The sequence below is a fragment of the Numida meleagris genome, chromosome 1 (genome assembly GCF_002078875.1).
Source record: "Numida meleagris isolate 19003 breed g44 Domestic line chromosome 1, NumMel1.0, whole genome shotgun sequence".
NCBI lineage: Eukaryota > Metazoa > Chordata > Aves > Galliformes > Numididae > Numida > Numida meleagris.
The window spans coordinates 94021301-94048594 of record NC_034409.1 but is presented as its reverse complement, the minus strand read 5'-3'; the positions used below and the strand labels follow the sequence as shown (position 1 = coordinate 94048594).

General features: G+C 37.3%; 1 protein-coding gene across 7 annotated transcripts in view; it reads right to left on the bottom strand.

The window, feature by feature from the left end:
* ROBO1 (roundabout guidance receptor 1) overlaps window positions 1-27294 on the bottom strand; it is a 715672-nt gene that overhangs the window by 425482 nt on the left and 262896 nt on the right. For 6 of the 7 annotated variants that reach the window (XM_021403047.1, XM_021403097.1, XM_021403091.1 and 3 more), the window contains exon 1: window positions 12943-13048. The exons of the other annotated variant lie outside the window; for it this stretch is intronic. In XM_021403047.1, the coding sequence (XP_021258722.1) occupies window positions 12943-13033 (91 nt within the window). In that variant the 5' untranslated portion in view covers window positions 13034-13048. Of the gene's footprint in view, window positions 1-12942; window positions 13049-27294 lie in introns of those variants that run through there. 7 annotated transcript variants of the gene reach the window in all.

Genomic DNA, 27294 nt, shown 5'->3' with positions numbered 1-27294 from the left:
ACATGCGTGAAGTGCAGTACGCTGGAGTACAAGTAACAAACAATATTTCCACATTTACAACAGAGCACTTATATTACAATTCCATCTGAACTATCTCAAATCTACAAACTTCTCCAAAACAAACCTTACAACTCAACCGGACCTGGTCTTTGTATTACTCTACTGACAATGCAGTAGGATGGGATCATGCTTAGACTGTCTATCTCAAGGAAGGACCAAAGTCAGGTAGTTGACTGTAGACTGTTTTCCATTGTTGGAATATTTTCTGAAGATTCAAGATTCAGAATCAGAAGGAAGTTATTTCCACCTTTTAAGACAGAGAAAAAAAATCAAACCAATCTTTATCATTACTCCATTCTGATAGAGATTTATACAGAAAACATAATATCCAAAAGGAAAACTGTACTGGAAAATGAGACTCCCATACATACAGGAACATAGGGAGCTGAAAAGCATGGAACACATTCAAACACAAATTTCACTGTTCATCAAAAATGAATAAAGTAATTGAAAAATCTTTAATCCTAGCTTGCAGTTATTTCTCTACTCTGTGAAGTATGAATTATTGTAGCAAACGGCACTAATTTTAACCATGAATCATATCTTGCTCTCATGTTCGGGAAGTCACTAAGATTTCCTTTTTCTCCTACACCAGTATGTAGTACTACTGAATATAGATTCAGATTTCCAGATATCACTGTATCTATTATACTTGCTAAAAGGATTAGCTAGCATTAGACTGGCATCCACGGGATGTGTGATACTCGGTAAGACCTGAGGGATTTTCTTAGGAGGCAAAAGGTCTACGTTGAGGCATGCACGATTTCAAAGCAATTCTTGGCACAATTAACTGCTTGACCTGCAAGATGAACAAGCATATTATTTAATTAATTGTCCTGCTTTTTTAAGCCATGCTGTTCATTTTTCTCATAAGTGTGTGATAATATACTGCCACCAGTTTTTATGGAAATGATCAAAGAAATTGTACATTAAGTTGCTTGGTGATGAATCGGGACTGTATTTCATGATACCATCAGTCTCTTTCATCAGCTCTGATAATGTGATATGCATATGAATATATGTGTATGTGAATTAAAAACTTAATATTGCTTCAAAGATGGAAAAAATAATAGTTCTGGCTCTTACAGAGGTTCTATATTGTCTTGCCTCCTTGATAACATGGGTAGAAAAAAATGAAAAATAAAGAGATTTAAAAATTCTTTATACAGCAAGATACGAAATACCCAATAATAATGTAGTAAAAATAGTTTCTTTTACTTCTGGACAACATCAAATACAGCCTATGATAACACCCGGGCAATTCTGGCCTGCAAGACAGAACAAAAATCAATTCTCCCCGTAAAAGTAGATATTGGGATATTTTTCCATAGATACATACAGAAACGCCTAACAATTCTCTGAAGTTGCTATCTGCTTTGAAGTAAAATATGCCTTTTTCAGATTAGTGGTCAGAAGATGCATTTGCATATCTATTCACTAGTGTACAGCATACACATAGATGCACATATGCTGTAATAATTGTAAACAGTAGCTTTTAAAAAATAATGGCCATGGAACTAAAGAAAAACTTGTCTTCTCCATGCTTTGATGCATCAGATGCTTCTAAAAAAATGATTATTTCTTGTCTGTACCTGCTCTTTCATGCAGTGCGTTCACAATAAGAAGACCTGGTTTACTGAATTCTTATGATTTTCATTTTGACAGCCACGCTGGTGTATTGGTGAAATCTTAGAGGCCTTAAGAAGAATCATCCTAAAAATTCTGATGTTCTAGGAAGATCTAGGGTACTGTGCTAATAAGAAGCTAAAGTTTTTAATAAACAAAATGTAGCTAGAGGGTTTCTAGGTCAATGTTATGTCAAAAGTTCTAGGTATCTTTGTATAATATATATTTATACATATTAACTTATTGTCAGATTTCACATTATTTTTATGTAGGTTTTTTCTTTTTTAATCAAATTTATCCACCTCATTTAACAAAGCCAATGGACTCAGCAATAGCTGCTTTTTCATCTCCAGCTTTTAATCCTTCTTGGAATATACTATTGTACTGCTGTTCTTTCTCCCCAAACCTGATCAATAAACTTATAAAATTATTAGTTCACGCCAGCAATATGAAGATCACTATAAATAAAACATAACTGAAATAGTATTTAAACAATTAGGGAAACTAATGTCTTCACATGACCAAGCTAAGCATACAAAATTTATGGCTACTTGATGTTCCCTTCCCTAATTATCCCAAGAGGGAAAGCGTAGACCCAGCTGCACTTTGATTTAGTCACTTAGAACAGGCTATAGCTTCTCTTTTTTTTTTTTTTCCCCTAAAATAGCCACACCTTTACATAATTTGGATGGTAACTGATGAAATAGATTTGTCCCTTTCTTTATAAAAACATGTACATTTATGGAACTGCATAAGTAACAACATTCATATGAAGGATCTAGTAATAATTTCTAACTTTTTTGTCTGAATGGCTTCTCTTTCATCAGTAATCTTCAATATGTTGCAAGTACTCTTGCTTTTAACAGCTGATGAAAGTGTAACATTTTCAGAATGACTTAAGAATTTACTAAGTAATATTACTTGAGACTAGGGCAAGTAACATGAATTTAAACAGAAATATAGTAGAAATTGGGCAGAGAGTTAAAGCTACAGGGATGAATGGCAGTGTTTTAGTCTTTAGAGATGAAGGAAGGCAGTCTTTGCATCTGTTTTGGTCTCTTTGGTTCTTCCCGACAGCGAGAGATTTGCTATTAAAAGCATTTTACTCTTCTCAATACTTCTCATTTACAGAGTGTTAAAGACTTTCTATGACCTTATCAAGTCTCCACTCACTCACACTCACCTCTGCTCTGAAAAATACCAACAAGAGTTCTCTCTTTAATTCCCTAATATAATTAAGTTAAGCTGGAAGCAACTCTTCTGTTCTGTGATTAGCTTGAAGTTTGCTGTTTCTGACCTTGGTGCCTGAGAGCCAAGGAATCTGTATTTTCCAACTGTGTCACCTAGGCTAATAAAGAATGTAAGAATCCCCAATAAGCTTTGTCCCCCGAGCCAAAACTCTCACCCAATTCCAAGTGATTTATAAGTATATATAATTTTTGAAAATGGACTCCTTCACATGTTTTTTTGATTCTTTGAAAGTAATTTAATTATCTGGAAAAGCAGCCCTTCCACAGTTAAATTGTCATGGAAACTTAGACACATTGAGACTCCAGAGAACTAGACTGGGAACATGTAAATAATACAGGGAAAAAAAAAAAAAAAAAAAAAAAAACAAAAAAAAGCAACCAGAAGGTTTCTGCATAGGTGCCTTTATGATACTGACAAGGCAGATTTTTCTGTAATTATGTTTGAAGGACATAGAAGATGCAGTATCTCCAACCGCAAAGCATCCTCCATTTGCTCAGTAAGTCCAAATGTTTTTCTCCTCCATCTCACTTTGATCATGTATGCTTGACCACAGGACCTGCTGATGTTGGAGGAGATTAGAAATCAACAGACTGCCACTCCCTTCCCCTTCAGCAAGCAAGCCTGATGGAACTGAGGCAGCCAGCTGCAATTCAGAAGAGCAGCACTCCTCTTCTCTGATCTTTTGTGTCTTGTGGTCACGAATATTCATTAGTAGTGCAGGCATAATGACTGTGAAACTCTTTCATACCTATCTGCTAAATATTGGAAAGACAGCCCATTGATTTGTACAGTTCCCTGATCAGCTCTTTTAGCAATCCAAAGTCAGGACAAGTTGGAACTCTGACAAATGAGCTATATGTTCTGCAAAATTGTAAACAGGAGTATAATAAAATTTCCTAACGCCTACCCATCCAAGTAACTTCTTTTCATAGAATCACGGAATCCTTAGAGTTGGAAGGGACTTTCAAAGGTCATCTAGTCCAACTCCCCTGCAATGAACAGGGACACCACAGCTAGATCAAGTTGCCCCGGGCCTGATCCAGCCTCATCTTGAAAGTCTCCAGGGACGGGGCACCAACCACATCTCTGGGCAACCTGCTCCAACGCCTCACCATCCTCACTGTAAAAGACTTTTTCCTTATATCCTATCTAAATCTACTCTCCTTAAGCTTGAAAACATTTCCCCTGGTTCTATCACAACAGACCCTGCTGAAGAGTCTGTCCCCTTCTTTCCTGTAGCTCCCCATAAGACATTGAAAAGCCACTACCAGGTCTCCCTGGAGCCTTCTCCTCTCCAGATGAAACAGCCCCAGCTCTCTCAGCCCGTCCTCACAGGAAGGGTGTTCCATCCCTTGGATCATTTTTGTGGCGCTCCTCTGGATGCATTCCAGCATGTGTACGTCTCTCCTGTACTCAGGACTCCCCATCAGGTGAGCCCTCACCAGTGCAGAATAGAGGGGCAGAATCACCTCCCTTGCCCTGCTGGCCACATTTCTTCAGATGCAGCCCAGGATATGGTTGCTGACTCACATCCAGCTTCCCTTCTGCCAGTATCCCTTGGTCTTTTTTCAGCAGAGGTGTGCTCAATTCTTACATTCCCCAGCTTGTTTTGTTAGTGGATGTTGCCTCGACCCAGGTGCAAGACCTTGCACTTGGATTTGTTGAACCTCATGAGGTTCTCCCAGGCCCACTGTTCAAGCCTGTCTAAGTCCCTCTGGACAGCATCCTGTCCCTCTGGTGTATTGACCACACTGCACAGGTTGGTATCGTCAGCAAACTTTCTACGGGTGCATTCGACCCCACTGCCGATGTCACTGCTGAAGATATTAAGGAGTAATAGCACATTACCAATGTCGATAAATTCAGTTGTGGTGAAGATATTAAAATAAATGTATAAACACTATCAAGTCCTTTTTAATAATGTTACCTTAGGTTGAACAGTAATGCTGAAAAACTGTTTTCATTACATGCGGACCATGAAGGAAGTGTGAATACATTTGTCATAGAGACACCTGAATCAGAGGATTATCACAGAGGATTTTTCTAAGATCAACCAACCTACTGTGGATTTCTATCCCTGAAATGGTATCCCAGCCATTGTCTGTGCTAAAGCAGAATTTATTTGTGAAAAAACATGCAGCTCATTTCCCAGCATTCCTAGCAGTAGTTCTTTGCAAACACTAACGCTAGGATTTAAAACAAAATGAAATGAAACTCAAAGGGATCTAAAGTGTAAATAAATAGGTTCCTTCAGCTACATACTTAGTATACTTAGTTCACAAGGGAGGAGAATACCGTAAGAACACCAAGACTAGCAAATAAAAGGAGCAAAAATGATCATCCATCCATCCAAAAAAAAAAAAAAAAAAAAACAGCTCAGGAGGGAAGAATGAAAAGCTTAGAAGCCTCCCTTTGTAGGTTACATTTTTTTTAGAAGCCTCAGCCTACCTCCGCTCTTCAGCAACTCTGCTGCTTCCCTTCAGTAATAAACAGATTCAGCTAAAAGCTAATCTCACCTCCTTGAAAACAAAACAGAAACACAGAATGTCATTCTTAGCTAGATCAGATCCCTTACGTGGCTGAAGATGCATCCACAAAGTAACAAGCCTGGTACCAGGTAAATGGCAAGAACCAAGCTGGCCAGCCAAAGTACAGAAACAGAACTCTCCAGTTGTCCATTCTGCCTATGAAACTGCATGGCCACAGAAAGATGCCAGGTACAATTTAGAAAAGGTACAAAGGGACACAGAACTTGTGAATCTGTGCGTAGTTCCCAGGCAGAACTGCTCAATTTTGTCACCTGAATAGCTGGGCAGAGAGAAGCTCCCAGTGAGAACCAGTAGCACGAACAGAGAGCATTTTAAGTATTAGGAAGTCCAGAAAAAGTCTCCATCCTTGGTGAGGATTAAACCCCAACTGGACACGGCCCTGAGCAATGGGGGTGTCAAATGGGGTCTGCCAGCTTTGACCAGTCTAGTTCAGGCCACAGAAGGACCTGGAGAAGGTAGTATAGTGGTGGGAAATCTGCATCCCACAACCACAGCAGTTTGCTTTTTCCTATCACTTACACTTCTGAAAATACCTTCTGCCTCACATAAGGTGCATGCTTTTAAAGATGTACTTCACAGCTTATATGCCTTGTTTTCTGACAGATAAATGTATCACTGTATTTTAAGCATTAACATTTTAACTTTATTTGGAATGGTGGTACTCACAGATAAAGAATAAAAAAAGAAATCTATATCTTAGCAGTTACAAAAAAAAAAATCACATGTGGTCATGAAGACTTAAAACTTTCTAGCTATATATTCTTCCTCAGAAAGGTGCGGTGATTTACTGTTTTCATGAAACTTTTTGGTAAGCATTCTGATTTCAAAATGTTTTATATTAAATACATTTACTTGCAGTCCTTTAAACTACTTTTTTTTTTTTTTTTTTTTTTTTTTTACTTACAGAGCTATCAGTCACTGTTTAAAAGTCCTCAATAAAGCAAATCGACTACCCTGAAAGAAAGTCATCAATCATATTGACTAGTACTAAGAAAGACCAATACGATGTTAATTTGCATGCAAAATTACTGGGATTTTGCAAGTGATTTTCTCAAGCAGAATCCCTCCCATGCTTTGCATGTGTTGAATTACCAACTATTCCTACCGTGGAAGTAGCTCAGGAAATCACTTAATATTCTCAAAACATAAGAAAAACAGCAGCTGATGAAGATGGTTTTTTTTTTTTAAAACCTTGGTTGCATCAGTTACCAGCTACCACAGTCCTCTGAGGTTGTAGTGCAGGGGTGCTCAGAGTGACCGACATGCGTTCTAACATCCCAACAGCTGCCGCAGCTCTCAGATATTGGGCTTACGGCAAGCTGTAGCCAAACGAGTGCCAGCGTTTAAAATACAAGCAGTAGTATAACATACCTAAGCAAGAATGATATCTTCAAATCCACTTCAAAAACATTCTGCTATTGCTGTATTTCTAAATTCTGGAAATGTCCGCTTTAGTGATCACCTAATTCTTTTTTCTGGAAGTCTTAGCATAATTCCTTAAGAACAGTTTTAAAATTGTAGGGACAGCTGTATCCATTTTAGTCTGACAAGCCTTTGTTCTTAGTTTCAACCCTCTACTTTTTTCACTGTATAACTTGGGGCAATATTCTCATATTGATGAGTTCAATGTTTCTTATGTAACTCACCGTGCAGGAGAAGATAATTATCCCCTGAGTATGGAGGTCTGACACCTTTCTCCCCCCACTCTTTTTTTTTTTTTTTTAATTAAATGAGTGGGTAGATGAAAGCATGCTTTTTGAATTTTATATTGTATGTAAAATAATCATACTTCTTTCCCATTTGATCTATATAATCTTTATCTAGCATCAGTCACCTAAGCCTAAAAAACAACATGGACAGATCACATGAAAGCATTTTATATGGGCAGATGTGGAGATTAACTACTACGAGAAGGATACACTTTCAATGGCCGTCCAGACAGATCATAATATCTTTTCAGACAATTTTTTAATCCTGTAAGTAACAGACTGATGACCTAAAACATTCTCAAATCATAATATTATGTATGACATCTACACACAGTGGAGAAATTAAAATCCAAAAGTATATGAAAACAAGTGGAGATTTTTGGTAGTTTGGGCTTTTGTTTGTTTTAAAAGCAGCCTGTCAGCACTTCATGGTCCATTAGAAGAGTCATCTTGTGTTCTCTTTCAAATAGTATTCCTCCTGGGAGACTTTTCTCAAGAATATGAAGGGCCAGATTGTGGGTCACACTCTATCCACTTTGTATGTCTGTGTTGGCATAAAAAGACTACAAAATTCAGAGCGATGGCAGGCAAGACAGCTCAACTGACTTAAAGGCTACTGAAAGAGGCAGTCCACATCTTGCTGTCTCCCAGTTCTGTTGCTCCCAAATACCTGCACCTATCTGGAACTGATTGTGGCATTAACATGACTTAATAGCAAGCTGATGTGGCTCGTTAATGAAGTAAAAATCTGTCCTCCTCAGCTTTCTCCCTTTACTACTTTTCTGTGCTGTTTTGGTTTACCAAGGGATCACCTGAGCATGAGGGCAGCATAAGGAACAGAGGGAGGGAAAATGGGACTATCCTCTTCAGCAACAGTGAACTAGGTGATCAGCTACACCCTTGTTGTCCAGATAGTTTGCATTTTCACCTAATTACAATAGCTGACAACAAGCAAATAGAATATGCTGGTAACAGGAACCTGCATACTGCTCTGCTATCAAGAGCACATTACTGGGTGCTGTCAGAGCATCGCTGTACTCTGAAGTTACTTTTTAATGTGCTCAGAAGAAAAAAAAAATAGGATAGCGTTCAACATTTTGAAAAAGTCTGAAAGCAGATCTTGACACCTAGTGATCAAGGGATGATAGGGCTGCCCCATCTTGCATCCTGCTAGGTCAGCGTGTCTGAACTCAAAGGTGTGAGTTCTGCACCCACGCACAATGAGAGACACTGATTGTATCACTAAAAGATGTGTTCACTAACTAGTACCAGGAGTTGACTGGAGGCAGAGAGCGGGGGGAAAAGCATCAGAATTCTCAGTGGTGAAGGAGGAGTGAAGAAGGATACATGTTTGGGAAAGTTACAGCAGTCTTCGAAAGACCAAACAGAAATGGTGGCCTTCTTCAAAAATCCAATTAGATAAAAACCTGAATGCATTCAGGAGGTCTTAGATTCATGCATCATATTATTACAAATGGAATCAGAAGAGAGCCTCCTGAGAAGGAACTCACTACTTTTTCAAGGAATTTGAACATTTTTCCTCTACAAAGCTGCATGTCTTGTAAAGATTACTGTGGCACTGGCTCTCCTGGGGAGCAGAGTGGGAACAGCTGTACGCAGAGATAATATCAAAGTATTGATTTGTTGGTCTAAACAAACCCGCAGTCTGGAAACTGCTTTTGTGCAGTGCTCAAACCTCAGCTCTACAAGCAGCAGAAGTGCTGACCGAAGCAGCACCGCACATCCCTGGTGGGGCTGGGACAGCCATGCCTGACACCACACAGGGAACTGTATTCAAGAATGGGCTCAGGTTATATTTAATCTGGTTGGGGTTTTTGTACATGTATTTTTATCTTTCTTTGTATCAATCTTCTTCATAATTTCCCTCAAGCAACACAACATACTGTCTCTATATGATCAAACTAAAGCAGATTTTGATGTGAATAAAAAGCTGCTGCTTCAGTCCTTCTCCCAGCCCCTAATTCTGTGAAGGAAAATGCAACAGTTGGGAGCCATTACTTCATTACTAACTACTTGTGCCCTACTGAGAGCTCACATAAGTAAACAGAACTTTAAGGATTTAACTGTATCCCTTTTAAATTATTGCAAGTGCATTTTATTCATGTTACTATCTACATAAGATTGACACATTTGCAGCAACACTGGAGTCTCCTTGAAAATACTGACACCTTCAGTGAAGTATTGGAAATTAAATAGAGCGTACTACACAAAGACTTTCTTTGCTGTAACCTACAAATGCCTGAAATAGGCTAAGCACAAATTCAGAATTACAAGGAGTATTGCCTTCAGATAGGTAAAAGAGGAAAAGCTGACGAGAAAACAGAATGAAGTCCAAAACATGAAATCACAGAGAAAATGAATGGAGAAAGGCATTTAAGTTGTTTAAAGATGCATATCACTTCTGAATGACATAATAAATAAAGTTTAGCACAATATTGAATGCAAACACTCAGATATGCATTAAAGGGTAGAAAAATAAACTGAATGGTAAAGACTATGAGTAGTAAGGTGCACGGTTAATTATCAAGAAATCTCAGCATGGTGAAACTGAATCACAGAAATGAAAATCTGCTCTGAGCCCTAAGAACCCAAGGAGGTAAATACTGATCAGTTTGCAAAAATACAGCGAGATCTTTCTCACTTTTTCACTGGAAAACATTGACTTGTTTTAAATGTTTCTATTTTCCTTCACACTCTTCGTCTGTTTTCTGTCAGATTTCTAGAATGTTTATTTCTGGAATTAGCAAAGTGTATGGCAATTAGGTACATTTTGTGAAGATAAAATATTGTTGCAAGACTCAGATCCTTCTGATTAACTTATTATTCATATTATTTATGTTCATAAAATTAAGAAAATCCTGCAGTAGTTTTTAGAGCAGTAAATGTGGACTCTCAGTGTGTGCAGCTTTACTTTTGTCACTGGAAGTGGAGCAACTTTGCTAGATCAGTCTTGTTCTGACTGCAGTATTTATTGCTGCCATTATCTGGCACTCAGACTGAAGGGAATCTCTTCCTACAGACATTGTGCTATTTCAGATCAACAACAGAAATTCAGGTACCCAGAGGAGCCACTCCTACAGCAGGCAGGGGAGTTCAGTCTTGAGAGGGTGACAAATGCCGAACTGCTTGAATAAAGGAGGAAACTTTTTTCTACATCTTCTATATAGGAGTTAAAAGAAAAATGCACTCACTTACTGACTGAAGTTTTTCTTTTTGATGGTAACTCCCTCAAGCTTACTTTCGCAATAGCAAGAAATTTGAGCCTGATGAAGGGCTACAGTCAAATGGAATCCACATGCTTATACAACATGAAAAGGCAGAATAATAGAAAGAAGTTACTACATGTCATGACTGTAGAGTTTCCAGCCCAACTTCCTTCCATTTTCCTTACTGTCTCATTCTCATTCACATCACAACTCTCTAAAAAATAAATAAAACCAGCTGGGCTTCTTTCTGTAGCATTATATCCAGGAAAGTGTAGCTAAGCCTAGTGTTTGAGTTACACAAATTTAGATCAGCTCAGGATGAGGTCCATAAAACTTCAGAAGTAACTCACCAGTATCATAAAAGCTAAAAACCACTGGCCAAGCCAAAAGGTCTAAAAACACTAGGAAGCAGTTGAAGCTGGCAAAATTATAAGCAATTGAAAACAGACCTACTAACAGAAAGTGTTAAGAAACTTTAGCTATAGGCATTGCTGCCAACTCTAGCAATAAATCTGGCAAGGAAAATGGGAGGGAAACCTTCAACAGTCTGTTCAGAGCTTTTTAGAATAAGAGCATGTCTGTTTATATACTTTTCTACATTGCTAGAGAAATATGGTAGTTAAAATGGAAATACTACACACCAATGTACAGTAAAGAACAGACTAAAAAGTGATCTCCATTATTTACAGGAAAAAAAACCAACAACAAAAAACCACAATAACAAAAAGCAACCACCAAATTCAAAGAACTGAAGACTTACTTTTAGCTTATTCAGTGTTCCATAAGGTTTGTTAAAGTATACAAATTTAAAACAAATTGCATCTCCCAACCAGCTCTGTTGAAAACACCAGCAGAATGCTCATCTTCCTCTATAAGCACTAGTAAAGTTCTCAAATAATTTCATTTTGCTCAACAAGAGCTTTATTCTACAATAGGAAAATAACTTGCAGAGAACTCTAGGACATTTTTTTAGTGTCACAGGTTTAAGAGTTTAGTAAATAAGTGAGGTACCTCTTTATTTTTTTGGAGGAGGTGGGGGTAACCTTCCTCAAATCTGTTACAGAAGTTCCTTCTTTCCATCTTAAACACCAATCAAAATAATATTACTTGTCTCTTTCAGAGTGTTCTGTATCTGAGATATAATCACTCATCGCAGAAAGGCTATCATTTGCTGCCACCTTGCAGATGAGGAACAAAAGTTATCTCTATTCTGGACCCACAGCAACTTGATAGACTGAATAGATAGACTAAAATAATCTGAGGAAAAGAGCCACGAACACCATCTCCTCTCCACTGTGCTGCTCCTTAAACCCATGACATTTCACATCCCAGCTCTGGTCACCATGTTCTCTCCTCCCCTCCCCTCCTCCAAACTGGTTTAACTGACAGACCTTTTACTTGCAAAGTTTCTTGCACACAGTTTTAAGAATCCAATACCTCTTGCTCTAAAAACTACTTGAAATACAAAACACTTGAGCAGCTCTTGTTTATGGAGCCAGGAAAATAAATAAAACAATGGTTCAATGCTTCTTAGATGTATTTGAGTTTCTGTTGGATATATTTCAGTAGTGACTTCAAGAATGCATCGACCTATAGACAGTAGTTCTGTGTTTGCCCAATGAACACAACCCCCAAAATTCTTCTACAATATGTGCATTGTTACAGAGGAAACATTCACTTTGATTTTGTTTTCTTAAGCACCGAAGAAACTGAAATTTAGGAATTTTAGGAAAATTTAGATCTGAAAAGCCTAAAATAAAGAAAAAGTTTAAGGTTGGTAACATGCCCTATAGCTGTTTTTCTGGACAATAAAATACCTGGCTTTTATGAGCCTTAACATAAACAAGACATACAAGTTCTTAGTTTTTAAGAATAAAGAATGTCAATTCAACCACTAGATGAATCCCTATATAAAGCTCAACTTTTGCTGTAAAAATTTGTGTGAATTGAAAAGATAAGCATAAATTGAGACCCACCAGTACAGATAAAGAAGCAATATTATTATTATGCTTATATATTATAATTATGCAGATATTATGCTTATTCTTGCATAAACATTCAAGAGTCACTGTGGATCAAAACTTTCCATGCTTTGATTTGTTTCAAAAAGCTCTGATGATGACCTGGTGAAGCCAAGTCTTTGGAAGTGAGAGAAGACAGTGTATAAAAGAGCTTTTTTCTTTTTTTTTTTTTCTGCTAGCGATAAAAATAAAATGGTTGGGGTGAGGCAGGCAATAAGGAAATAACTAACTGCATTGTTTTCTTCAGTTCTGAGCTTTGAAATCTCTCAAGTCATAAGGCGAGGAGAACCACTGGACCAGAACGTATTTACACCGGATCAAGGTCAGAGTGCTCAGCGTTTTCCAAGACTGAAAGGAATTCAGATACTAAATAACACTCTGTTTTCCCTCTTAAATTACAATCTTCAGGAAGTCCTGAAATCTGTAGTCACAATGGTGGGAGTAAACAAGGCGAGGTAATATTCAACAAGAACAAATACATAACAGCTTGGCCATTTACCTCTTATTAAAGCGGCAGTTGATTCTTTACTACCCAGTGGTGATGTACACAGTTCTCTTCTCTCTGATGCTCTGGACTCAAAGACACTCATGCTGGCTCCACTTCATCCTTATTTAGCCCTTATTTAGCAGTTATGCAACAGCCAGCACTGATTCAATTCAAAAGCCATTGTGGCCCCTGAGGGGCAGAACCCATCTTAGCCAAACTCAGCAGGGCGGGTGGGCTTACACCAGGAGGGAAAGGCAAAATGCTGGAACTATGGTCCTGCCCTACGCCAGAGCAGAACCAGGAAGGCATCCTGCCACAGTGAATACACCTCACACAACAAGGAGTGTTGTGCAGAAATACCCAAGTGGCTCTGCAAGACAGAGCTCACGGCTAGCTCATTAACTTTCCCTGTCAGACCTGAAATCTCTCACTTTGGGGGTGAGTGGGCATCTGCACAGTGCTACAGAGGACATGCCATGGTACTCCATTGTCCTGAAGACTGGAAAAAACACTCAGATTACCTTGAAGGATGGAAAGCTTTCTACCAAAGAAATCCTAGGAATATTTTCTAAGCTTTAGAAAAAGATAGACAGTACTGTGGCGGGCAAATAGAAGGAAGTGGTCTGAAAAGTTTGCCTTTCTTTTTCACTATTTCTTTTACCAACCAGCTGCTTATTTATCTCCAGAATGTATTATCAAATGTGCTTTTGACTTGGTCAAATATCCTCCTTCTGTGCTAGGATGATTAATTAGGTTAATGGAATCAAATTATATTTATTATTTACAGAGTACATGTGAATAGCTTAGCAAAAGTTCAGGTTGAACCACATTCAAAAGATGACTATTTTTGGCACTTTCCATGTTTGCAGAAGAAACAATATCTAAGGAAGTGCAGTTAATGAAAGAAGTCTGTTTAATCAGCATAAAATAAACAGCTAAAAGCAAGCTGCACAGGGAGAAGCAATAAAAGAACAAGTGACTCGCTATGATTGTTTTCTTTTCAAGCTCTGCTCACAACAGAAGCTTTTCAACAACTGTACTTAAACATCTGAGTTTCAACACTGAATTCCATAAGGAAAGAAAGAAAAAGTTTTCAGTCCTTTGTCTTATGATGCTCACAAGGCGCCCTGGATCTTCTGTAAGCTGCTGACTCAAGTAAAAGGTGAAAGTGCAGAAACAGTAAACAAAAACCAATTTGAACACCAGATACAAGTAAAAACAGTAATGGGGCATAAAGACCATATTTTAACTTGAAAGCTATGTTCACTAAATAAATAAGCTTATCTTAACAACACATACGTAGACTTACGTGAGACTTACGTAGACATGTTGAACTTAGGAATGCATTGCCCTGCTGGAAATCTGTAAGCAATCAGACCTTTTAACATCAGCAAGACTTATGAAATGAGATTGTGGATTTCCTTCCAATGGTAAATGTTTATGATGTTATTTTGATCTTAAGCTACCAGTAGAGCCAGACACAAATAATGCATACGCTCTCTTTGGAATAGTAAAGAATAAAATAAAACAGGATTTTAAACAAACAAACACAAAGCAAAGAAACAACAAAAAAATCTCTTTTGGTGGCATTTCATTCTTTAAGAACTTGAAAATCTGAAATTTTACTAATAAGTCACCAGAAACTTCAAGTGTCAGTTTTGAACAAAAAAGTATTTTGCAAAGTGCTTTATGATGTGGCTTGAAAAACAACTCTTCCTAGGAAGTTACATGAAGTCCTATTTCCATCCAAAAGCAAAGAAATGTGTGCCACACAAAAAACACTTCCTTCACTTGCTGAATTTTTAAGGCTCCAGGCAAAGGAGCCCTCAGCCGAATGGTAGAATAAGTTGGTCTACCCAACAGAGTTATAACAATACAGTATACATGTGTTTGTTCTCTTGGTGCTGTAACCGAATAGCAATCTCTGTTGCATCTGGTTCTGGGATGTGGAACAACAGTTTAATAATAGAAGGCATATCCTGCTACAGCATATGTTGCTTTTTTGACTGTAGTTTCAGCTTTTAAGTAAAGTGAAACTGGCTTCACTGGCAAGATGTCAGTTGTGATAACTATATAGCGTGGGTAAATCCTGTACTTCTAAAACTATCCAGGGATTAGAGTAAGAAGTAGAGACAAAGATAAAACACAGAATTACGGAGGTTGGAAGGGACCTCTGGAGATCATCTAGCCCAGCCCCCTGCTAAAGCACAGTAGGTTGCACAGGAAAGTGCCTGGGCAGGTTTTGAACAGCTCCAGAGAAAGAGATTCCACAAACTTTCTGGGCAGCCTGATACAGTGCTCTGTCACCCCCAAAGGAAAGAAGTTCTTCCCCACATTCAGATGGAACTTCGCATTTTCCACTCAAGAAAGGATGAGTAAAAGGGGTCATACAACATAACAGTGAAAAACTAAAGAAAAAAATTCCTAAGCTTTTCAATTTATATACCTCACAATACAGGAACAAAAGAACATTCAGAGTGCATAAAATACAGCAAACTGAGAACACTTGAAAGAAGAACCACTTCACCATGCAAAGAGAGCGAGGAAATCACTGCCAAATGACTGCATTTAGGAAAACCTCCCAAAATTTTGTATTTTGTTTTCACAGTTGCTGAAGATGATCATGTTCATTGCTAATGTTGTGTAATGGTGTAGCTGATTCTTTTCCTAAGGCTCAGCTTTCAACAGCTAATACTTTTCACTATCCAGGCAAAGATTTTCTTGCTGGATATTGCTGCAGAATGAAAGCTTTGCAGGTGTATAAAAGAGTGTCAGCATCATTTTACATCCCGGAATTTGAGATTTCTGGATTCTGTTATCAGTTTCTTTTCTTAAGGCCAAAATAAAAATCTTTCCTCCAAGTAATTCATAACGTTCAAATGAATCATTGTCAATGGTTTACAGGCGTTCGGCCCGGTTCCATGATGAATGGGACGGGGGACCCACAGACCCACTCCCCAGGAAAAGGGAAAAAGGGTAGGGAGATGGGCCTGAGAGCAAAGAACAGCGGCAACAACCTGAGGAGAAACAAACTAATTTACTAAATAAGATATTGGAATGCAAAACAACACACTGTAATAAAATATAATTACAATTTAAGCTGATAAATCCAAAACAGTGAGAGAGAATGTCCAAAATCAAGGTAGGCCTTACTCTACTACCGACGATAAAACGGCTGGAGAGTGAGGTGCTACCAGGAAGAGAGACGGGTGGGAAGAAAAGGAACGAGATCTCGTGATCTGCAAGTTTTTATCTTTTCTCTCTAGCCGGAAATGGTAACAGAGGAGCAAAGTACCCTGGGGAACGTAGTAGTCCTTCTCTTCTGAGAACCAAGTACATCCACTACATGATGTTATGATGTGGAATACCAATAACCGAAAATCATAAAACCATGACATTCCACCTCTTATTACATATCACTACATGTCAATATACATATTCAAACAAACAATAATTAACATGCATTACACACACAGATTGATTACTGAGAGCATTTTATGCTCTGAGGAATAACCAGAATGGTATATCAAAGAAATCTTCTATCAGGCTACTTAGCACAAAAAATAAAAGCTGTACGCTGAGTACATCTAGAAACTATTATTCATAACTTTTTCTCCATAACTTTTATTTTACAAATAAGAATGAGATGAAGTGAATAATGTTCTGTTCATATGAATAAATATTCTAATTTAGAATTAGTCTAAAGAGTTTAGAAGGCAAAGAAAAGGTAAATGTTCAACAGCCATGAATACAGCAGCAACAAAACACAGAAGGCATGAGAAAATACTGATGTTCTGAGAAGTACTGCTTGAAAACCATGTATGTTCAACAAGGCAGCTATGGAGGGCAGCGCACAGACTTTTTTTTCCCCCCTAGAACCTAAATACAGGAGAAATAAAACTCTTGTAATTGTAGTGTTTTGCATTTACTGAACAGCTGGAGCACACTGAGAACCCAGGATGTCTGTGACGTACAGAAATGCAATAGTCCAAAGAGCAGTTGCTGTGATGTATAACACCTGAGAAGTAGCTCTGAATTCTATGCAGAACTTGAAAAATCTACATAAAATGTGAAAGAAAGTCATGTCACAGATAAACTATGCTCAACGCTCTTCTCTATGCCAGAACAGTCATAACATCCTAATGCATAAAGCTGTAACTTAGGAGATGGGTTTCTAATTACTGTCTGGGATCACTGGTTTAGAGGTATTTTTATGTGCTGAGCTACTAAAAAGGTTTTCACTTTTCTGGGAGGTGAAGGGAGATAGAGGAGGGAAGGAAGAGGGATGGAATTTTTTTTGTTTAAAGGAAGACCTGCAGGAAAACACTTTGCCTTTGAAGAGAATTCCCATGAGAAAATGTGCCTCTACTTTAAAGTTTTGCTTTAAGAAATTATGGAATTCACAAATTTGTACTGCATTTTACCTTTTTTTTTTTAAAGCGAAAAATCTGTTGTATTTATTTATTTTTGATCACGTTGTCTATATTTGCAGTTGAAATAGATGTATCTACATAAAAGTTCTCTCAAGATGTTTTTATGAGCAAGAGACATTCTGAAGGGAAAAAATAAAAGATGAGATATTTTACTTGGCAGCTGCTGTCCACAATGATTTCAAAAACGTACTAAAAAATAGGAGAGAACGTTTTAATATTATCATATCAGAATATCAAAGAAGTGTACTACTACCACTACTGCCATGTAATGATACATAAAGAAATAAAAAAACCCACAAATCTTAAAATAGTATTTCAAAAATCTAACCAATTTTTCATTTCATCTTTTTAAAATCTCCTCGTACCATCATTCCCTCTTAATGAAAAATATAACAATTTCTTCTAATTCAGAGAAAAAAACACATTCATAATAGCAACAAACATAGGTTTCTAACAGCTGTAACTGCATTGAGTGTTGTTAAGTAATTTTTTAAGTTTATACATATGAAGCTGTATATTAGGAGGCTTACCAAAATCCTATCTGACTGCGCTGCTTTAGGGAAGAAAAAGCATTGACATACAGCAATGCATCTTATCAATTTAGCAATTTATCAGCTAAGATCTTGTCAATAAGTCAATAAATCATCAGTAAGTAAGTGTCAATAAGCAACTCAGCAGAAATGCATACTAATACAGTAACTCTTCAGAAAAGTTCATATAAAACATGTCTTTGACTTATATCACTGATTTCTTCATGTGGAATTTACAATAAATAGAATATATAAGAGGAAAGACCAAATCTACTCTTGAATGTAAATAGAGGGATTACTCTTACAATAGGTCCATGACAGCTTTTGATTGGCACTATACTCTTGAAAGAGTATCTTGCATCTGCTGCTGCAGCCACATGCTGTAGAGTTAGCTGGTGAGCCAGAAAATACCTCTTCCACATCAGCAGTTTGCATTACAAGCCAAAAGCTCTCTAAAAAGCAATTGAGAAGCAGTCTGATCCCAGCGTTGGCTTAAGTCTCACCATATCATACATCTAGCTTGCCAGTTAACCTGAAAATGCTTGGACTCTCAAGACAGAACTAACAAAGTAACTCACTTATTATAATTAAAACATCAGGAATTAACAGGTTTGATGGAAGGCATACACAGATACATGAATACTCCTTACAACTACCTCAGCTAATTTCCAAGAAGCTTCATTCTCCATTTATCCAGCTAACCACGTGCTGGGATCAGCAAGCAAATACTAACAGCTGGCATCCAAATCTAAGCCAAACCTTTATCTGAAGGACTTCTTCCAGAGGAGGATATCTCATTAAAATAATGTAAATTTATGCTCAAACTCTTCCCAGGAAGCTTTTCAGACTCCAGTCTTTCGTTCACAAGTACTTCACAATTCATAACTTAACCAGGTCAATTTTAACACTTCTTTTTGACATGACTACTATCTGTCTTGGCATAATTTGAGAAATAAGGATGCCCACAGCTAACAGCAATTTGAAACCAACAAATCTATAAAATGACTACGCATGAGTTATAAAAATAGTTTGCAAACCTGTTGTCAGATAGGTGTAACCTCTTTTTTAATGAGAATCAGTATCTCATACTGACACGTTATTATAACATTCTATATAGTCATGAATAAAAATATGTTTAGGCTTCATTTTCATTTATTTTCAAACTTGAAGGAATTTTTGGGTTAATACTCTCTTACAAACTTATTTTGATACTACTGTCATAATATCCTGAAATGTTTTGTTTTAGAAAGGTACAATATTTGCTTTCCATAGGAAATGCTCATACCATGATTTCTGCACACTGTTAGCCTAATGCAATTTCAGAGTGTCACGTTTCTCTGCATCAATCTTACTAAGTTTTTCAATTATAAAAGTTGTTAAAGAAAGAATCTGTACAAAGAACTGAGAGGTTAAAAATCTTGGACTGTAATTTATAGTGTAGTAGGCAACCCTGAATACATAAGAAGAGACCCATAATATCATACCATTTTGTGGAAAGAAAGTGCTTGGGGAATTTACTAGAGATAGAAGAGTATCTTTGCCTTGTAGCTATGCTTAATGAAAGTATTAATTTTTTCTCTTCTGAGGCTGTCAGCTTACCTTGCTGAGGTTCACAAATCCTCCCTTAAGAGACATTTGTATTGCATGAATTTCAGAAAAGGAGCCAAAAGATGGATATGAAGTGGCTGTCTTATCAGCAGAATATAAGAAGCTGAATAAAAGACTAGCTTCAGCTGGTACAGAGTCGTTTTCTTTCCTTGTTTTGCTCTTGCAGAGACTTCGAAGAAAAGACCAGATGAAAGTTAGGAAAAAAAGTAGGGTAGGAGATTTGATGGGACTGTAAAAGAAGTAAATAAAATCCAATGGGTGAAAAAATGGAATATGGATACACAAAAAGCGGACATGAAAAAAAAAAAAAGGAAGAATATACAGTAAAGAGAAAACCTGAAAAGCATACATACAATTGAGGACAACAAAAAGGACAAGGCAAAATGTTGAAGATTACAAAAGTAAGTTTGAAACATAAATTCAGTACTTGAAAGTGATTATCTTAACATTTAGTTCAATGGTACTCAAAGAGAAAAGATCTCTAAGTAATTACATAACTTCTGAATATGAGACTTGAGCTACTTTGAAAATTCTATTCAAGGACAGAAATTATCTTGAGGAAAGGAAAGACATTTTTGGAGAATAACAGCTTTAGACAACACGTGCAACTACAGAAAGGTTAAAATGGAAAAAGGAACTAAAAATAAAAAGGATCAAAGAGAAATTAAGAAAGTCAGTGAGAATAAGGGACTTTTCAAGCTTTTACCCAAATACACAAATAAGAAAAGAAGCAGGAAATGAATACAAATCAGGGACTTTTTTTGACAGAACAAAACTGAGCATTAGAGCCAAATCTGTCATCTCAAATCCATGTGTTTGCACTTAGTTTTGGTACTTCCATCTTCAGACATGACACTGAAATAGAGAATTCTAAGAGAATTAGGAGAATCACTTAAGTAATCATGTTACAAGGGCAAAACTATTTTTCAAATCAACTCACTACATAGGACAGCACGTAATTGCTGGGCTTCAAAATCAGTCCAGAAACAGGAGAGCGGTTCAGTCTCAGAACCCCTTCCTATTTTCTGCATGGTTCACAGGCCAAGGTACTACCAATAGCTATTTAAGAAAAATAATTTATTTCCATGCATTTTGTTTCGTAGGAACACAAAAATTCAGACAGCCTTAGCTTGCAATTGAGCAGAATAAAGGCATTGCTTACTGGCCCCTGTTGTATTCCCTAGTTTCCTGAAAACCAGCAAAACTAAGCAAGTGCCAGCCACGGAAAGCCCACTCTCTCTACTATTTGCAGGGGATGCTAGGGGCCACAAAAGGACATCTCTGTAGAGTCTGTAATTTTTCTGCTTGCTCAAAGGAGGCAGCCTGGGTACAGATCAAAAGAGGGCTGTGTGTAAAAAAAGCATAATAAATAACATAACCAGAAAGAGACAAGAGCAACCTCTTGGTCACTGGACTTCTGCTGCTGAGGTCCTGGAGGTCTGGAGGAACAGCACAGAAGGTGAAGAGCAAGGACAAACTCCACTTAACCACGTTCTGCTCTTCCCCAGGTTGGGACTTACCTGTCGGTACCTGAAACCTCAGAAACTAAAATGGGACTCAGCATTACCATCATAAATTACTTCTTAGTTCTCTATGCTATATGCCCATTCCTTAATACTTCATTTCCTTTTCTCAGTCTCAGCATGAACACTTCACGATGACCCTGGTCCTCACACTTTACATGTATCTGGCACCCACTGCCAAGTGATACGTAAGACTAATTCACTAGAATATTGTTGAATTCACTTGAATTATTGTTTAACTTGGCTCTCAGACCCCAGTCTGAAGCTATGTGCTCTAATGAGTATTAATATGAATATAGACACCATTTTCAATTTTTTTTTGATGTGTAATATTATGCATTTTTCATTACTGGGGAGTCTGCAGGAAATGGTTCCATCTCTAAATCTAAGCTATTAAGATAAAGAAATACAATGGAAATAGACACAGAAAGGCAAAAACATCTCTTCCTTTCCCTGCCTCAACAGTGGAAGTGAGAGACAAATCCTATATCTTAAGTACCAGCATATTATTCATTTTTTCTCTATTTTTGGAAGCTTAATATCTTTGTCAACTTTATAATTTCATTTTGTCCCCAACACAGGTTTAATTGGAAATATCTAAATTACTATCTCGGTCTATGGACTGGCTATACATTTCTGATTGTCTAGCCCTCCAGTTAGTAAGGCTGCAGGAGCTGATTTTTGGAAATCAGATGTTAAAATAGTTCTTTATTCACACAATTCCGCAAAGAGAATTTAAAGACACTCTTTAGGCTTAAGCGCTAAGTTTAATTTTCATCCAAATCACCATTTAAAGCAGCAGATTTTTGATTCAAAAAAATTCTATTTTATTTACTGACAAAATTTAGTGATGAAGAAGAAGCTGTAAGCAAAGGATCACATGAGGTAAGTCTTGAAAGCATTTACCAAAATGCACAACTGATGTCCAAAAGTGTCACTCCAAACGGATCCTGGAGCATATCCCAGTGGAAGTATTTTATACCAGTAAAAAAATCAAACAATTTATCTCAAAATAGAAAGAAACATATGTAGTTCAGAAGTAAAGATCTACAGTAAAGTATCTACAGTAAAGATTATTTTTAGGGAAATAGGCTATAACTAGAGAATAAAATAAACTATGACCTACGGGGGCAGTGGCAACTTCCAGCTTCTCAATTCTGTGAAACTCTTCTCTGACTCCTGAAGGTGATACAGGATCAATAGTGTCTGTACATAAAAGCAATCTCTGTACTCATATCATGATTAGATAACCTACCACCAGCACATCTGCCAGCGTGTCAGTTAGGTCTAGGAATTAATATAGCAGTGTAGACAAACCTTTTATGTACAGTAAGACTCCAGTTCTTTTTTTAAAAAAGAAAACAAAACACAGACATAAAAAAAACAGCCTGCCTGATTTTGATAATCATTTCCATCTGCCTTAAAACTGCCTGGAACATATTGTCACATATCAAAGCACAGTCAGCATTAGTTAGAATCCCGCATCTGCAATTACATTTTCAGCATATCTGAAACCAGAAGCCCCATCTCTAGGACAGAAATCACAGTGCCAAATCTTAGCTTAACCTTAGGAAGATAAAAATTCCTCAACTTAATTTTCATTGACCCACCATCTGAGTTTTGATCAATATTCATTTCTAATGCTAATAGATCTTTACACTATGCCAAGGACAGGGAAGTCAATAATTGCTTCTTATACTGAAAAATAAAAACATGACCTTATTTAAATTTCATACAAAGCAGCCACCAGACAATATTGAAGTTTATGCAAGCATCTGTCTCAGGCTCCACCAGCTAAAAACCACTAAAACTTGCTAGGCAACCATGGTTGATTTGAACACCACAAAAAAATTTGAGTTTTTTCTCAATGAACCACAAAGTACCACCTCATTTAGTACACAATATGTTGCAAAGAGATCATTCCATAAAGACATATACCAAGCAGTTTCTCACTGAGAAACTATTTTGCAGACTTAGACCTCAGAAGTGAACACCATTCTTAAATTTTGGACCAAACACTTATTTGAGATTTCGTTCCCTTACATTCGCTCAGGAATCAAAGATGGTTCCTGCCTATGATGAAATGTCAAAATTCCCATTGATTTCAACCAAGCCAGGGTCTTTCCCTAAGGAAATGAAGATAAATGTCCGGAAGCTTGGAAAAGCAGACAAAAGCCTGTAGTCAACAGTTAATAACTGCATTTAAATTCAAAGCATCCTAGTTTTGTTCAAAAAACTGTGCCTACTCTACCAGTGTCAGTTCTGGCCAGCACTAGTGAATTGAACGTGTGCTTTGGCAGGATGGTGGCCTCATGATAACAGATCATGCAGGTAAGAAGGCAGTATATAAAGGTTTGTCATTTTGATCGCTTGGTTTCTCGAATTCCAGTCCTAGAAGGATTTTTCAAGCCTAGATATGGGCTGTGCACAAATCTAATGTACAATTAATTTTAGCTGAGAAGTCCACTTTTTAAGCTAGATTCCATACAAATTAGTGACTTTTGACTTTGATGATTAAGCATTCATACCAAGGGCAAACAATCAATCAGGGCAATATTCAAACCCCTTCATCAATGACTGCAGTGGTTTTATCAGTCAGCAGTCTTCTGCTTTTAGCAATCAGCTATAGCTGGTTTAGCCCAGCACCGTTTCTGCATCTGACACAAGATAGTGTGACATTTACAGACACTTTAAAAAAGGCAGTCATATGCTACCAAGTCTTCTGAGGCATGCCTTTTCAAAGAGCCATTGTCTTTTTGCTAAGAAGTGAAATTGTCATCTGATTTTTCTGAAATCTAATACCTACGTTAATTATGCAGCCAACAAGCCTCAAGGGATTATGTGGGAAGCCAATGGTACATACTTTATCATCATAAATATTGTATTACTTCAAATAGACTTTGGAAATTCCGTTCTCAGCATTTCTTTAATGATATTCAGAATTTCAGGACAGAATGGACTCATCATCTGGCATTAGAACAAGTTCTACTGCTTGTGTACTATTTTTCATTTACTGTAATATCAGTCTTCCCTTATATTTCAACAAGCTGGAAAAATATATTTTTAAATTTTCTATTTAAAAGATTTTGAAAAAAAAAAAAAAAACAACAGCTGCAAAGCTTTTACCACAATTAAAAAAAAGCAATGTATGTTAGCCCATAGAAAAACAAACAAAAAGAAAAAATTAAAATCTTGGAATATCCTGAGTTGGACATGCATACCAAAAGGAAATTTCAAACAGAATTTCCATGCAATAATTACTTTTATCTATTTAAAAGCCTTTCTTTATGGGCTTCTATTAACACTTTCCTGTAGGACCTCATTTTGTTACTTATCAAGGCTCCCTTCTTTTGAAGGATGTCACTGTGCGTGCTCCTAAAACTGCTGTGCTTCATAAATACTTAAATGCTTCAGTGTTAACTGCTGAATACTGACATGAAAAAAAAAACCCCGATCCAAACATAACACATTTTCCCTTCTCTTCTGACCCTTAGTTTGTACATGCACAAACAGAACTTGCACAGTCTGCTTTGAAATAAGAACAAGCGCTCCACAAAGAAGGAGGTGTGCAAACCATCCAGCCACAAGCAGAATAAAGAAATCGCCTTTAAATTGTAGTTGTATAGTTAAACACACAACTGTTGGTTACAGTGATTCACAATAAACAATCCGACCTGAAAATGCAATGCTAAAGGCATCATAGGTGTGTTACTTAGATTTCTACCTGCATATGTTGGGCAGTGGACTACACAGAACAAAAAGCTGTGTAGTTGAAGGGTCTCACAGAAGGCAGATTACTTTCTAACTCTGGAGTTCGCATATCACTCCTCCTACAGCTAGGTAGCCGCTGGTTTCCTTGCTGTAAGCAATATTAAAAACCCTAACTGACAACTGTGGCTTCCTTTTCAGTTCTGAAGGGGGTGGTCTAGTGTCAACGGTTTATGGGCGTTAGGCCCGATTCCGTGACAAAGGGGACGGAGGACCCACGGGCCCACGTCCCGGGAAAAGGGGGAAGGGGAAAAAGGTAGGGAGATGGCCCTGAGAGCAAAGAACAGCGGCAACAATCTGAGGAGAAACAAACTAATTTACTGAATAAGATACCGGAATTCAAAACAACACACTATAATACAATATAATTACAATTTAAGCTGATAAATCCAACACAGAGAGAGAGAGAATGTCCCAAAATCAAGGTAGGCCTTACTCTACTACCGACGATAAGACGGCTGGAGAGTGAGGTGCTGCCAAGACGAGAGACGGCGGAAAAAGGGACGAGGTCTCGTGATCTGCAAGTTTTTATACTGCGAGCTTTTATCTTTTCCCTCCGGCTGGCAAATGGTAACAGAGGAGCAAAGTACCGTGGGGAATGTAGTAGTCCTTCTCTTCTGAGAACCAGGTACACCCACTATATGATGTTATGATGTGGAATACCAATAACCGAAAATCATAAAACCATGACATCTAGGGAACAGAATTTTGACTGCACAGATGCCCTCCCACCTCCACAGCACTCATGGTCCCCTCTCAGCTACTGGGACTAACTATATCCCCAAAGCCCTGGGAAACATAGTGCTTCAAGCTTTAAAGCCATAGTACCTCCCTTTACCATTTTTGAAATCTAAAGGTCCACGTACAAAGGAAATCTTTTTTAATGGGTTAAAATGGGGTGTCCAGCTCATGCAAAGGCAGCAATCAGTGAATATATCTATCTCCCCTAAACAGTGCAGCACAAGTTTATAATCCCCAAATCAAACCAGTGTTAGAATTAAAGTTCTAGAGATCTTTAAGATACTGCCTTCCTGTCATAACTCAAGATGCAAAGGGAAGTCATGTGCCCCAAAGTTGAGGTAGCAAGAACGGAGACAGCAGTGTTGCTGAAATTAATTTAAGATAAAGTTCCAAACCCACTAAGTTCCCAATTACCGCTTCATTTATCAATTTCTATTTCCACTCTATTTGCACCTGCGCACTGGAGGTTTAAATGTAAATTTCAAGTGAAATATAGGTATGTATAACAACTACTATTACTCAGGTGTAAGGTAAAGTGTTTCAGGTTTACAGATGCAATAGGAGATAACAAACAAGTCATAAGAAAAGGAAAGTATAAATTAAAAGTGTAAATAGATTATACCAAAACACCAACTAAGATGCTTTATTATTATTTTGTACTTGTTCGATATGTAATTCCAGTTCATTAACTGCAGAGAGGTCTATTTAATTACCCTGTTTTATTTTTTTAGAAACTTTCAGAATGAAGTAACATTTTTCTTTGTTTTCCATAACAGATATTATTAGTCCAAGCTTAGAAGCTGACCAGAGTAGACTTTCCAAGGGATCTTTTATTTCTGTAGTTGGACAGAAAAGACTTTATTGTATGTGTTCTCCCTATACTTATGAATAGGTGATACTTCTTGATACATTTTTATTAATCATAATAAAACCACACTCAATAGTAAACAAATTGTGACTTCTACGACACAATCAAAAGACTGCATTGTGAAGTGGTAGAAAGTCTTTTTTCTTTTCTTCTTTATTTTTGGCAAGGAAAATAAACCTCCTAAGAAATCTCTAACAATTGATATGGTGATGAATTAGCACAGAAAAATATTAATGTCGGTCTAAGCTTATTAGTACCTTAAACAGAAGATGGCTTCCCTAAGACTCATGTCCTATGTCTACTAGTAAGAATTTGTTCATTTCATTTGTTCTTCTCAGAAAAGCCTAGACTGTTTCATCTGAGGATACCATTCCACAAAAAATCCTGTCATCTCATATGCTCATGACAAAGGACAGATTTTTTTCTAGTATTTTTTTTTCCTGAAATTATTATTTATTGTTTGTTATGCATGCTTATCTAAATCAGAATCAGAGGCGCCTTCCATGAGCCTCTGCTCAGCCTCATCACATACTGCACAGGCTTTTAAATTAGCTAGTGATGTTTCTGTCATCCAGCTTGGTCTCATCGGCACATACAAGTCAGAAGCCTCATGTGTCATCAGACTTAACAGTCTGATGTCAGTTTTCCTGAAAGGAAACCCCGCTTAAATTCACTTATATGATAAAGAGGAATTTCTGCTGACACATTTGATGTTTTTCTAATGTTAGCACTTATTAATAACATACTACAGTTTTTCAGAGTCATTCACAAACAAGTGTCTGTTTAACGCCTTCTGAGTTGAACGACTATACTTACCTGTCAGAGAAATGCTGATGCCACATACTAATACCATTCACAGAGTTTTAGCATCTTTTTTGATTTGTGCTGACATT